At 42.5% G+C, this 12,102-nt stretch overlaps 1 protein-coding gene across 2 annotated transcripts in view; it reads right to left on the bottom strand.

The window, feature by feature from the left end:
• Window positions 1–12,102, bottom strand: part of map4k5 (mitogen-activated protein kinase kinase kinase kinase 5) — a 124,461-nt gene that overhangs the window by 17,891 nt on the left and 94,468 nt on the right. For both annotated transcript variants that reach the window (XM_062968708.1, XM_062968709.1), the window contains 6 exons: window positions 10,325–10,535; window positions 6,874–6,971; window positions 4,768–4,809; window positions 2,691–2,775; window positions 2,536–2,615; window positions 273–333 (listed from right to left, as the gene is read on the bottom strand). In XM_062968708.1, the coding sequence (XP_062824778.1) occupies window positions 273–333; window positions 2,536–2,615; window positions 2,691–2,775; window positions 4,768–4,809; window positions 6,874–6,971; window positions 10,325–10,535 (577 nt within the window). The remainder of the gene's footprint in view (window positions 1–272; window positions 334–2,535; window positions 2,616–2,690; window positions 2,776–4,767; window positions 4,810–6,873; window positions 6,972–10,324; window positions 10,536–12,102) is intronic.

Raw genomic sequence — 12,102 nt, 5'->3', positions numbered from 1 at the left:
AAAAAAAAACAACTAAATAGAAACTATCAATAAGAACGGATATACGAAGCAGGGGAAAGAATTACCTTCTAAAAGGACAGCACCCAATTTTCCAAGATCCAAGCAAATTGCAGAGAACAAAAGAGAAGAGAGAGAAAAAATTAAAATGACTTTCTGGATATTACCAAGATAAGTTCAGAACACCCCAGAAAAGAAATCTTAAAGGGAAATAGGTTGTGTTTCGCTTCCACCTTTGGAAGTTTGCTGGCACATTTCTGCAGCACTTGACTCACCTGAGAGCGACATGAGGGTGTTGTTGATGACGTAGAGCCAGGTGCACCTGCGCGGAAAGAGCTGGAAGAGAAGGAAGCGGTGGAGAGCCATCAGTGGCATCCAGAGTGCTTTTATTGCTAGCAGTAAACCTTTGCAGGCACAGCTCTTGTTGGGCTGTGCTGCAGCTGGTTAGTAGCCAGCAGCAATAAATCACTACTGACCAAGCCTGGGTCAGATTGAGTTCCCGACCATTAATAGCCTAGCTTGCTGTTGACCTAAGCAGCTCAAAAGACAGTTGCATCTATCGAGTAGAAACTTTAGGTACCACTTATGCGGGGAGGCTAATTTAACTAATTTAGATAAAGGTAAGGTAAAGGTTTCCCCTGATGATATGTCCAGTCGTGACCGACTCTGGGGGTTGGTGCTCATCTCCATTTCTAAGCCAAAGAGCCAGCGTTGTCCATAGACACCTCCAAGATCATGTGCCCGGCATGACTGTAAGGAGCGCCATTACCTTCCCGCCGGAGCCATGCCTATTGATCTACTCACATTTGCATGTTTCGAACTGCTAGGTTGGCAGGAGTTAACTAATTTACGACACCATAAAAACTTCCAGCAGCATGCAGAAAGGGATGAGGAAGTACTCTATCAAGGACTTGGTGACACAAGTGGACAATGAAGCAGCAGCTGGCCGGAATCGAGCATACTCTCATGAAGCCGGAAACTGGAAAATGTTAAATTGTCTCTGTGTCTGTCTATATAAGTCGTATGTCTATTGGCATTGAATGTTTGCCATGTATATGTGTATTGCGATCTGCCCTGAGTCTCCTTCAGGGTGAGAAAGAAGGGTGGAATATAAATACTGTAAATAAAATCATGTAAATAAATGTCATGAATTATATTTATTATATCTATATATACAAAAGAGTGATGGCATCATGGCGACCCACAAAACAACAAAACTACAGGCCCCCCAACCTCGAAATTTGACAACACAACCCATCATCCACGCCTCTAGGTTGATACAACAAAAAGAAAAGAAAAATAAAGTCCTAATTTGAGAGAGAGGAATAATTGCTTTTATCCAATTGCTGCCAGTTAGAAGGCTAAGCTCCTCCAACTTGGTCTCCTAGCAACCCAATAAAAAATAATAAAAAACACTAACAATTAATACAATAAAATACTATAATAACAGAAAATAACTAAAAATAATACAAGAAAATAATAAAATATAATAAATAAAAAGATAACTTACAATAAAATGAATAAAAAATTGCAAATAACGTCAAATAAAAATTACACAACAATTCTTAACCAATACCACCACCACTTTGCCACAGCAACGCGTGGCCAGGCACAGCTAGTTACTTTTATATTACTTTTAATCCCAAACCAGACCCCATATCTCCTACCTGTTGAAGTTCAACAGGAACAAAATCAAGAGACTCCACTTAGGCAGAAAACTTGAAATGCAAAGAGACAGAATGGGGGAAACAATGCCTGGTTCGACAGCAGGATGTGTGAAAAAAATATTGGAGTCCTCGTTGGGAGGAAGGGGAATGTTGGGAGGAAGGCCCGGGCTGTGGCGCAGGCTGGAGAGCAGTTGCAATCAATCACTGCAATGAATCACTCTGACCAGGAGGTCATGAGTTCGAGGCCCACTCGAAGCCTATGTTTGTTTGCCTTTGTTCTATGTTAAAAAGGCATTGAATAAATTGAACCATTTTATGCCGTGCGCTGACTTTTATAACTGTTCATTGATGTTATGTTTTTATTGATATGACATTGTTTTATTGCTGACCTTTTTTATTGTTTTATTGCTGTTATTGTATTGTTGTCGGGCATGGCCCCATGTAAGCCGCTCCGAGTCCCTTCGGGGAGATGGGGCGGGATATACAAATAAAGTTGTTGTTGTTATTATTATTATCATTATGTTTGCCTATATGTGTAATGTGATCCACCCTGAGTCCCCTTGGGGCGGAATATAAATGCTGTAAATAAATAAATAAAACATGAGCCAGGAATGTGATGCAGCAGCTAAAAAAGCCTTTGTCAGACCATACCTGGAATCACACTGTGTCCAATTCTGGGCACGGCAACTGAAGGGAGTTGTTGACTCTAAACTGAAATGTGTCCCGAGGAGGGCGAATAACATGATCAAGGATCTAGAAAACAAGCCCTATGAGGAGCGGCTGAAAGAGCTGAGTATATTTAGCCTGCGAAAGAGAAGGCTGAGAGGAGATACGAGGAGGGCCAAGATGCACAGGTATCCCTCTCTCTTACCTGCTCCATGGTGGCTTCGTGCAGCTCGTTGAGGTTCAGGGTGTAGATGCCGTCTTCGGTCCCAAATATAATATACTGATCTACAACACAAGGATAGGGTTGGAAAGGTGGACGGAAAATGGAACAGATGCCCAACTCAGCCTTATTTATTATACCTTTTGTGTCGGGATGGATCCACGAGGTGGCACAGTTGATCTTCAAAGGGCAGCCGTCAAACACTTTGGAGAAGCACGCTCCCATCTGAAGCAAAAAGAGATCAAGGTTTTGAAGTTTGACAGGTTTCTAGTCCTCGTGAGTATCAAGAACCCAAACAATAGGCAACAACTACCATGTATCTAGAGCAGGTATGGGCCAACTTTGGTCCTCCATCCAGGTGTTTTGGACTTCAACTCCCACCATTCCTAACAGCCTCAGGCCCTTTCCTTTTCCCCCTCGGCCGCTTAAGCGGCCGAGGGGGAAAAGGAAGGGGCCTGAGGCTGTTAGGAATGGTGGGAGTTGGAGTCCAAAACACATGGAATGAGGAACAAAGTTTGCCCATACCTGCCTTAGAAAGTGGTGAGAAAAGACAGAGCTACTCAACACCTTCTTTGCCTCAGTCTTCTCTCAAAAGGAGACCGAGGTTCAAGCTGAGCAATACACAGTGGGCAAGGAAGGGGCCTGAGGCTGTTAGGAATGGTGGGAGTTGGAGTCCAAAACACACGGAATGAGAAACAAAGTTTGCCTATACCTGCCTTAGAAAGTGGTGAGAAAAGACAGAGCTACTCAACACCTTCTTTGCCTCAGTCTTCTCTCAAAAGGAGACCGAGGTTCAAGCTGAGCAATACACAGTGGGCAAGGAAGGGGCCTGAGGCTGTTAGGAATGGTGGGAGTTGGAGTCCAAAACACACGGAATGAGAAACAAAGTTTGCCTATACCTGCCTTAGAAAGTGGTGAGAAAAGACAGAGCTACTCAACACCTTCTTTGCCTCAGTCTTCTCTCAAAAGGAGACCGAGGTTCAAGCTGAGCAATACACAGTGGGCAAGGAAGGGGCCTGAGGCTGTTAGGAATGGTGGGAGTTGGAGTCCAAAACACACGGAATGAGAAACAAAGTTTGCCTATACCTGCCTTAGAAAGTGGTGAGAAAAGACAGAGCTACTCAACACCTTCTTTGCCTCAGTCTTCTCTCAAAAGGAGACCGAGGTTCAAGCTGAGCAATTCACAGTGGGCAAGGAAGGGGCCTGAGGCTGTTAGGAATGGTGGGAGTTGGAGTCCAAAACACACGGAATGAGAAACAAAGTTTGCCCATACCTGCCTTAGAAAGTGGTGAGAAAAGACAGAGCTACTCAACACCTTCTTTGCCTCAGTCTTCTCTCAAAAGGAGACCGAGGTTCAAGCTGAGCAATTCACAGTGGGCAAGGAAGGGGCCTGAGGCTGTTAGGAATGGTGGGAGTTGGAGTCCAAAACACACGGAATGAGAAACAAAGTTTGCCCATACCTGCCTTAGAAAGTGGTGAGAAAAGACAGAGCTACTCAACACCTTCTTTGCCTCAGTCTTCTCTCAAAAGGAGACCGAGGTTCAAGCTGAGCAATTCACAGTGGGCAAGGAAGGGGCCTGAGGCTGTTAGGAATGGTGGGAGTTGGAGTCCAAAACACATGGAATGAGAAACAAAGTTTGCCCATACCTGCCTTAGAAAGTGGTGAGAAAAGACAGAGCTACTCAACACCTTCTTTGCCTCAGTCTTCTCTCAAAAGGAGACCGAGGTTCAAGCTGAGCAATTCACAGTGGGCAAGGAAGGGGCCTGAGGCTGTTAGGAATGGTGGGAGTTGGAGTCCAAAACACATGGAATGAGAAACAAAGTTTGCCCATACCTGCCTTAGAAAGTGGTGAGAAAAGACAGAGCTACTCAACACCTTCTTTGCCTCAGTCTTCTCTCAAAAGGAGACCGAGGTTCAAGCTGAGCAATTCACAGTGGGCAAGGAAGGGGCCTGAGGCTGTTAGGAATGGTGGGAGTTGGAGTCCAAAACACATGGAATGAGAAACAAAGTTTGCCCATACCTGCCTTAGAAAGTGGTGAGAAAAGACAGAGCTACTCAACACCTTCTTTGCCTCAGTCTTCTCTCAAAAGGAGACCGAGGTTCAAGCTGAGCAATTCACAGTGGGCAAGGAAGGGGCCTGAGGCTGTTAGGAATGGTGGGAGTTGAAGATATATGGTATTTTGCTCTTAATTCCACATTTTAATAAGACTCCTTACCAGCACTTTTGGCGTCGGCGGCAAACCGTTGATGGCTGGCTTCTGCGGACAAGAAAACACACACCTGTTCAAAACAATGGCATATCTGGGAAGTAAAACCTTAAAAGGAAAAGGACTGTTGAATCCGAACTTGGCCGAATCCGAATCTGTCACCCTCCTGTTCTGCCAACATGAGCCTCGCTTACATTCCAGCGTCAAGCTAAGACCGAGAATTGCAAAGATACAACAACGTGCCAGCCAAACTCTTCCAAACCACAAGCTTATAGGAATTCAATACATCTGGGGATTGGAGCAGAATGGATTTGAGGCTTTGTTTTCGTATATTGCGGGATTCCTTTGAATCCTGCAAATCTAGGTTTACTGTGCTCTTGTGTGCAAAAGAGAATGATTTCAAGACTCCTTTTTTGGGCAAAAATTTCCTTTGGAAATGAACTCTTCATGCCCAAAAGTGCATTTTCTGGAAAAAAAAGAGCACCGTTCTATGTACAAAAACAATGGGTTCTATGCAATAAATACACCAATAAATACTAAAGTAAAAAATACTCAAAATGTGAAAAATCTTGAGGCAGGTGATCATTTGTTTGTGAGGTTTATGGAAGGAAGGCAAAAAAATGTGTCTTTTGGGTTGCTGTGAGTTTTCCGTGCTGTCTGGCCATGTTCCAGAAGCATTCTCTCCTGATGTTTCACCTGCATCTATGGCAAGCATCCTCAGAGGTTGTGTGGCTGTCGGAAAACTAGGCAAGTGGGGTTTATATATCTGTGGAATACTCAGGGTGAGAGAGAAAACTCTTGTCTGCTTGAGGCAAGTAGGAATGTTGCAATTCGCCATCTTGATTAGCATTTAATAGCCTTGCAACTTCAAAGCCTGGCTGCTTCCTGACAACAGCTATTTCTCCCAACCTAGACATTCCATAGATATATAAACCCCACTTGCCTAGTTTCCAACAGACCTCAGAACCTCTGAGGATGCCTGCCACAGATGTGGGCGAAACGTCAGGAGAACATGGCCATACAGCCCGGAAAACTCACAGCAACCCTGTGATTCCGGTCATGAAAGCCTTCAGCAACAGGTGCCTTTTCCTTTTCCCACTCTTTCACCCTCCACATTTGTAGATCTGATTAATCAAAGATTTAATGAAAATGTTCTCTCTTGGAATTTCTAGCTCCTAGTTTGATTCTACAATTATATTCCAGTGGAAGGTGATCACAGAGTGATGCCGGAAGCTCCAGACATTTCTAGACAAAGTTCAGGTTTTAAAAAATGTGAAAAATATTATAATTATTGACATTTAAATTGATTCAAATGCAGGAAGAGACTCCACCTAACCGTTAGGAAGAATTTCCTGATGGTAAGAGCTTTTCGGCAGTGGAATACATAGACTATTCTAATCCAGTGGAGTCTCTTTCACTTGAGCTTTTTAAGTAGAGGCTGGCTGGCCATCTGCTAGGAGGGAGTGGATTGCGTCTCTGCATTGGTAGGATGGGGTTGGATTGGATGGTCCTGGGGCCTCTTCCAACTCTAAGATTCTAGGTTTCCATGATTTTAAAAATGGCAATTCCCCCAAACCCAGTCGATATGGAATACTAAGGGGTTACGGTGATGCAATGAGTCAAACCATTGGTGTTTCATTGTTTCAAGGCATTGAATGTTTGTCTTGCCTCTCTGTATATGCTGGAATCCGCCCTGAGTCCCCTCGGGGAGATAGGGCGGAATACAAATAAAATGTTGTTGGTAATGTTGTTATTGTTGCTGCTATTATTATTATTATTATTATTATTATTATTATTATTATTATTATTATTATTATTATTATTAGAAACACAACAAGATGAGTCCACAGCAGACACTCTGCTGGCTGTTGTATTGGATCACACGTCGGAATACTTCCCAATTATTACTATGTTCTTTGCAGCCAGGACAATCTTTCTTTTTCCCAGCCAGAGAATGAATAATGGCCCATGTTCTGTCTATTCCTGTGATCTAGTACTATCTAGGTTTTGGGACTTTGGGAACCCCTCTCTTTTCCTGCTCTTGCGCCTTCCCAGTTCAATGGAGCTCTCCTTGGATGCAGAAGGAAGCCGTTTGCCATGGATGGGACTGCTCACCGGGAATTCCCGCTTCTCCTTCTTGCGCGGCAACTGGGGCATGTGTCCCAGGCCATCTGCATTTTCCTCCAGGTGTTTGGGCCCGCTGTCGCCGTTGCCTAAATGAGCAGAAACATCAAGATGCATGTGAACAAGGAAAACAGTAAGGCCAAAGGCTTCAAACCAGAACTCACATTGCTAGGACTGTTGGGACGATCAAACAAAAAAGATCAAACAAACAATAAGATTATATTGTTTTGCTTATCCAGAATCCAATACGCTCAATGATGGAAAAACACAAAAATACCAACTGCAAAAGATCGGACACGGAAGATGTGGGAACTGATAGAAATAGACAAAATAACAATGTTGTTGAAAGATAAATCACTAGACACTTTCTTAAAAGATTGGAAGCGTTTCTATCAATATAGAAATGAGAGAAAGGTTTGGAGAGCTATATGTACAGGTTTGGAGATCTAAACTGTTGGGATAGTCCTTTGTTAACAAGGTATAAGTGTATATAAGTGGAAGAAGAATGGAAACGTAAATAAGTGGAAGCCGCTTTGAGTCTCCTTTGGGAGAAATAAAGTGGGGTACAAATATAATAATAATAATAATAATAATAATAATAATGATAATAATAATAATAATAATGTGTTAAATTATAGAGAAAAAACAAGAGAGAAGCAGGATATCCTCTTTTAAAGCTAATTTATGTATATATGTATGTATGTATGTATGTATGTATGTGTTTCAGAGTTACATGTAATTAGAGATGTATGTTGGTAGGATAAATTGTATAGTTAGTTATGTAATTGAGTTGCTGTGAGTTTTCCGGGCTGTATGGCCATGTTCTAGACACATTCTCTCCTGATGTTTCACCTACATCTATGGCACTCATCCTCAGAGGTTGTGAGGTCTGTTGGAAACTAGTCAAGTGAGGTTTATATATCTGTGGAAGGCTCAGGGTGGGAGAAAGAACTCTTGTTTTTTGGAGGCAAGTGTGAATGTTGCCATTGGCCACCTTGATTAGCATTGAATGGCCTTGCAGCTTCAAAGCCTGGTTGCTTCCTGCCTGGTGGAATCCTTTGTTGGGAGGTGTTAGCTGGCCCTGATTGTTTCCTCTTTGGAATTCCACTGTTTTCTGAGTGTTGTTCTTTATTTACTGTCCTGATTTTGGAGTTTTTTTTAATACTAGTAGTCAGATTGTGTTCATTTTCATGGTGTCCTCATTTCTGTTGAAATTGTCCACATGCCTTTGGATTTCAACGTCCTTTCTGTGTAGTCTGACATGGTGGTTATTATGTAATTGTTTTTTTGAGTATGTTTGTGTATGTATAAGTATTGTTGCTCTCTGTACATGTGAATTTAAACGAGGATTATATTTAAGCAAACAGCAATGGGGATCTGGTTGAGTTAATAAATATTTGTTTTCAATCTGGTGGAAGCTCCTTCCTTGGAGGTTTTCAAACAGAGGCTGGATGGTCATTTGTTGAAGGGGCTTTGATTGTGCTTTTCCTGCATGGCAGGGGGTTGGACTAGATGGCCCATGTGGTATCTTCCAACTCTATTATTCTATGATTCCCTGCCAGAAACAAAACATGTCCTCATGATCATTTCCCAGGGACTGCATGACTGAAAGGATCCTCTGAATAAATAAATGGCAGGAGTTGTGGATAGGAAGAACTTCACAGCTGGGGAGACTAATTTGGTCCTATTCTTTGGCCACTGTTTTCTCTCCTCTTCCTATTCCTGGGTCTGAGCATGGATTCAAACTCTGTTCTCCCAGTTCAACACTGGTGGACCTTTTGCTTTGTCTCTATTAGACTGTAAGACTGAGGGCACCAATGGTCCAACTTTCTGCCCAGTACTTACAAAATGTGAGCTGGTTGCTGCATATAATACATATGATATTCTGTATTATCTCGAATCTAATGCTCAAGGAGCGCAAGGAGCTTCTACGAGGGATGCCACCTGCAGTTTAATTGCCATAGGTCAATGCTATGTCACCCTGAGATCTGTAGTTTGGTGAGACATCCACACACTTCGGCAGAGAAGGCTCAAGGCCTTGTAAAACTACATCCCCCATGACTCCATAGCATTGAACCAAGGCAGTTAAAGTGGATTCATTCCACAGCAGAGATGCATCCCAAGGTTTTCTTTCCCATTGCTGAATGCTTTGGTGCACCAACACTTTTGCTTTTAACAAAGCAATTCTACGCAGGCAGCAACTGTAATGGGCATATCACAAAGAGCGCACCTTTTGCTGCCGAGCATGACATTCATTAGCAAATACTTCCTTTCGGTTTCAGGGTTTTGAAAATTGAGGTGCACATTAGATTTGACGGCGCATTAGACTCGAGTAAATACGGGCAAATTGGCTAGGAATGAATTTTTCAGTATATGATTTGATATGGTGAAATAGTGCTTGTAGTTTAAGCTGTGCGATTAAGTAATGAATGGGTTAATTCATAGAGTGGAAATGAATTGCCAGAGCGTAACTTTGGGATGTTCCGGTTTCCAGCCGGATGAAGCACAAGCGATAAGATTGGAATGTGCTCCTTGCAAGACTGCTCTGAAGTGAATGGACGTGTCTGGTGTTCGCCTGCTCTGCTGTGTACAAAGTTGTAAATGCTGAAATAAAGTTAAGAGCCGCTTTGAAAGCTGAACCGAAGGAGTCTGGATGTTTTTCTGTGCTTTCCAGGCAGACAGCTTGGAATGTCAGAAGGAGAAATTGAGACAGTGATGGTAATTTATCTCAATTTCAATTGATAGAATTTGCAATATGTACAACAATCCAAATATATGTATTTTTTCAAGTGCCAAAGGTAGGTAAAGGTAAAGGTTTTCCCCTGGCATTAAGTCTAGTCCTGTCTGACTCTGAGGGTGGTGCTCATTCCATTTCTAAGCCGAAGAGCCGGCTTAGAAACTTTTATTATTATTGTCCGTAGACACCTCCAAGGACATGTGGTCATAGGCATAACTGCATGGAGTGCCGTTACCTTTCCACCAGAGTGGTACCTATTGATCTACTCACATCTGCATGTTTTCAAACTGCTAGGTTGGCAGAAGCTGGGGCTAACAGTGGGAGCTCACCCTGCTCCTTGGATTCGAACCACCGACCTTTCGGTCAGCAAGTTCAGCCGTTGAACCTGCTGCGCCACCAGGAGCTCCCTTAAGTGCAAAACTCTAGGACAAATGGTATAACGTAGGGGAGGGTTTGTGGCCCAGGGCCTCATGTGGCCATCCAGTCCAACCTTCTTTGTCCATGAGGAACACACAAAGCACTCCCAACAGAGGCCGGATGGCTCTCTCTCAGGAAAGCTTGGGCTGTAATTTCCTGCCTTGCATATGAGGGTCGGACTGGGTGGCCCTTAGGTCCATTGATAGCCTATGGGAGCCTCTGGGTTCTGCAGTGCTCAGCACTCAACAGGGTTTCCAGCCCCCCATGTGGAGGGGAAGTGGCGCTTACCCATGTCGCTGTACCGGACGGTGAGCAGCCCTGGGCTACTGACGCTGGTTGTCATGCCTATGGGAGTGGGCTCCGTCTGAGGCCCACAAACCGGGATGCTTTGCCTCCTATGTGCCGGCGGGACCTGACCCTGAGAATCGGGGCAATACTTGATCGTCTGGATCTTCTCATCGTCCACAAGGCCTTCCTCTTGATAAATACTGAGCCTGGGCTGCAGGAGAAAGAGAGAGAAAGAAAGAAAGAATGAGACAAAGGGGGTTCTCTGGCTTTGGAATCAGCAACTTCCACAGAGCCTGATGTGTCATTCATTATTCAGGATATATCATTTATTTATTTACAAGCATTTATATTCCGCCCTTCTCACCCCAAAGGGGACTCAGGGCAGATTACAAACATACATATGGACAAATATTCAATGCCATTTTTATACAAGACAGACAATTGTACATGGATAGAGGTATATATAGGCTTTCCCCATATTTGGCATCTTGGAGCTTTGTTCGTGAACTTCCTCCTTGATCAAATTGCTGGCATTTTTCTGGGATTTCTTTATGGGTGCCTTAAAATATCTCCCTACTTTTAAAGCAGTACCTATTTATCCACTTACATTTTTGCTTTCGAATCCCTAGGTAGATGAAAGCTGGGCTAAAGGCCAGGAGCTCACCCTGACCCGGGCTTCGAACTGTCAACCTCTTGATTAACAAGATTTACTGCAGCTGGTGGTTTAACCTGCTGTGCTAAAGCCCAGCCCTTATTATTATTAGTATTATTGTTATTATTAATAATTTATTTATTAATACCCCACAGGCTAAAATCTTTTTATTCAGACAGGCCTTTAAAGAAGGTTTGTAAGATCATGGATTTAATCTAAATTGTTTTTTAATACTGTTGATGTTTAATGCTGCTTTAATATGTGTATATTTGTATATTTTAAACTGTATGCTGATGTTTTTATGGTAAGCCGCTTTGAATCTCCTTGTGGGGAGATAAAGCGGGGTATTAATAATAATAATAATAATAATAATAATAATAATAATAATAATAATGGGGCCTGATTCTGGCAGCCCGAGAACAAGCCATTAGAACCAATGCCATCAAAGCCAAAATTGAAAATGTAGACTCTGCAAGGAAGCAGATGAAACAATAGATCACATCCTCAGCTGCTGCAAGAAGATCGCACAGACAGACTACAAGCAGAGGCATAACACCGTTGCTCAGGTGATTCATTGGAACTTGTGCCACAAAGACCATCTGCCTGCGACAAAGAACTGGTGGGATCACAAGCCGGAAAAAGTTACAGAGAATGAACATGTGAAGCTACTCTGGGACTTCCGAATTCAGACTGACAGAGTTTTGGAGCACAAGACTCCTGACCTCACGGTTGTCTTGAAAAACAAAGTATGGATTGTCGATGTTGCAATCCCAGGTGATACCAGGATTGAGGAGAAACAACTGGAAAAGCTGACATGATTATGATGGTGATAATAATAATAATAATAATAATAATAATAATAATAATAATAATAATAATAATAATAATAATGTAAATTGTATTCTGATGTTTTTATGTTAAGCCGCTTTGAGTTTCCTGCGGGACAGATAAAGCGGGGTGTAAATAAACATAATGATAAAAATAATATCTCCTGAAGGAGACTCAAACAGGCTTAACATAAAAACATTAGAAAACAATTTAAAATATATAAATATGCAAACATTAAAACAGAACTGAATATAAACAGTATTAAAAATTCACCATTCAAAACCATTAAAACATATTC

The sequence above is a fragment of the Anolis carolinensis genome, chromosome 1 (genome assembly GCF_035594765.1).
Source record: "Anolis carolinensis isolate JA03-04 chromosome 1, rAnoCar3.1.pri, whole genome shotgun sequence".
Lineage (NCBI taxonomy): Eukaryota > Metazoa > Chordata > Lepidosauria > Squamata > Dactyloidae > Anolis > Anolis carolinensis.
This window is presented reverse-complemented; position numbering and strand designations above follow the sequence as displayed.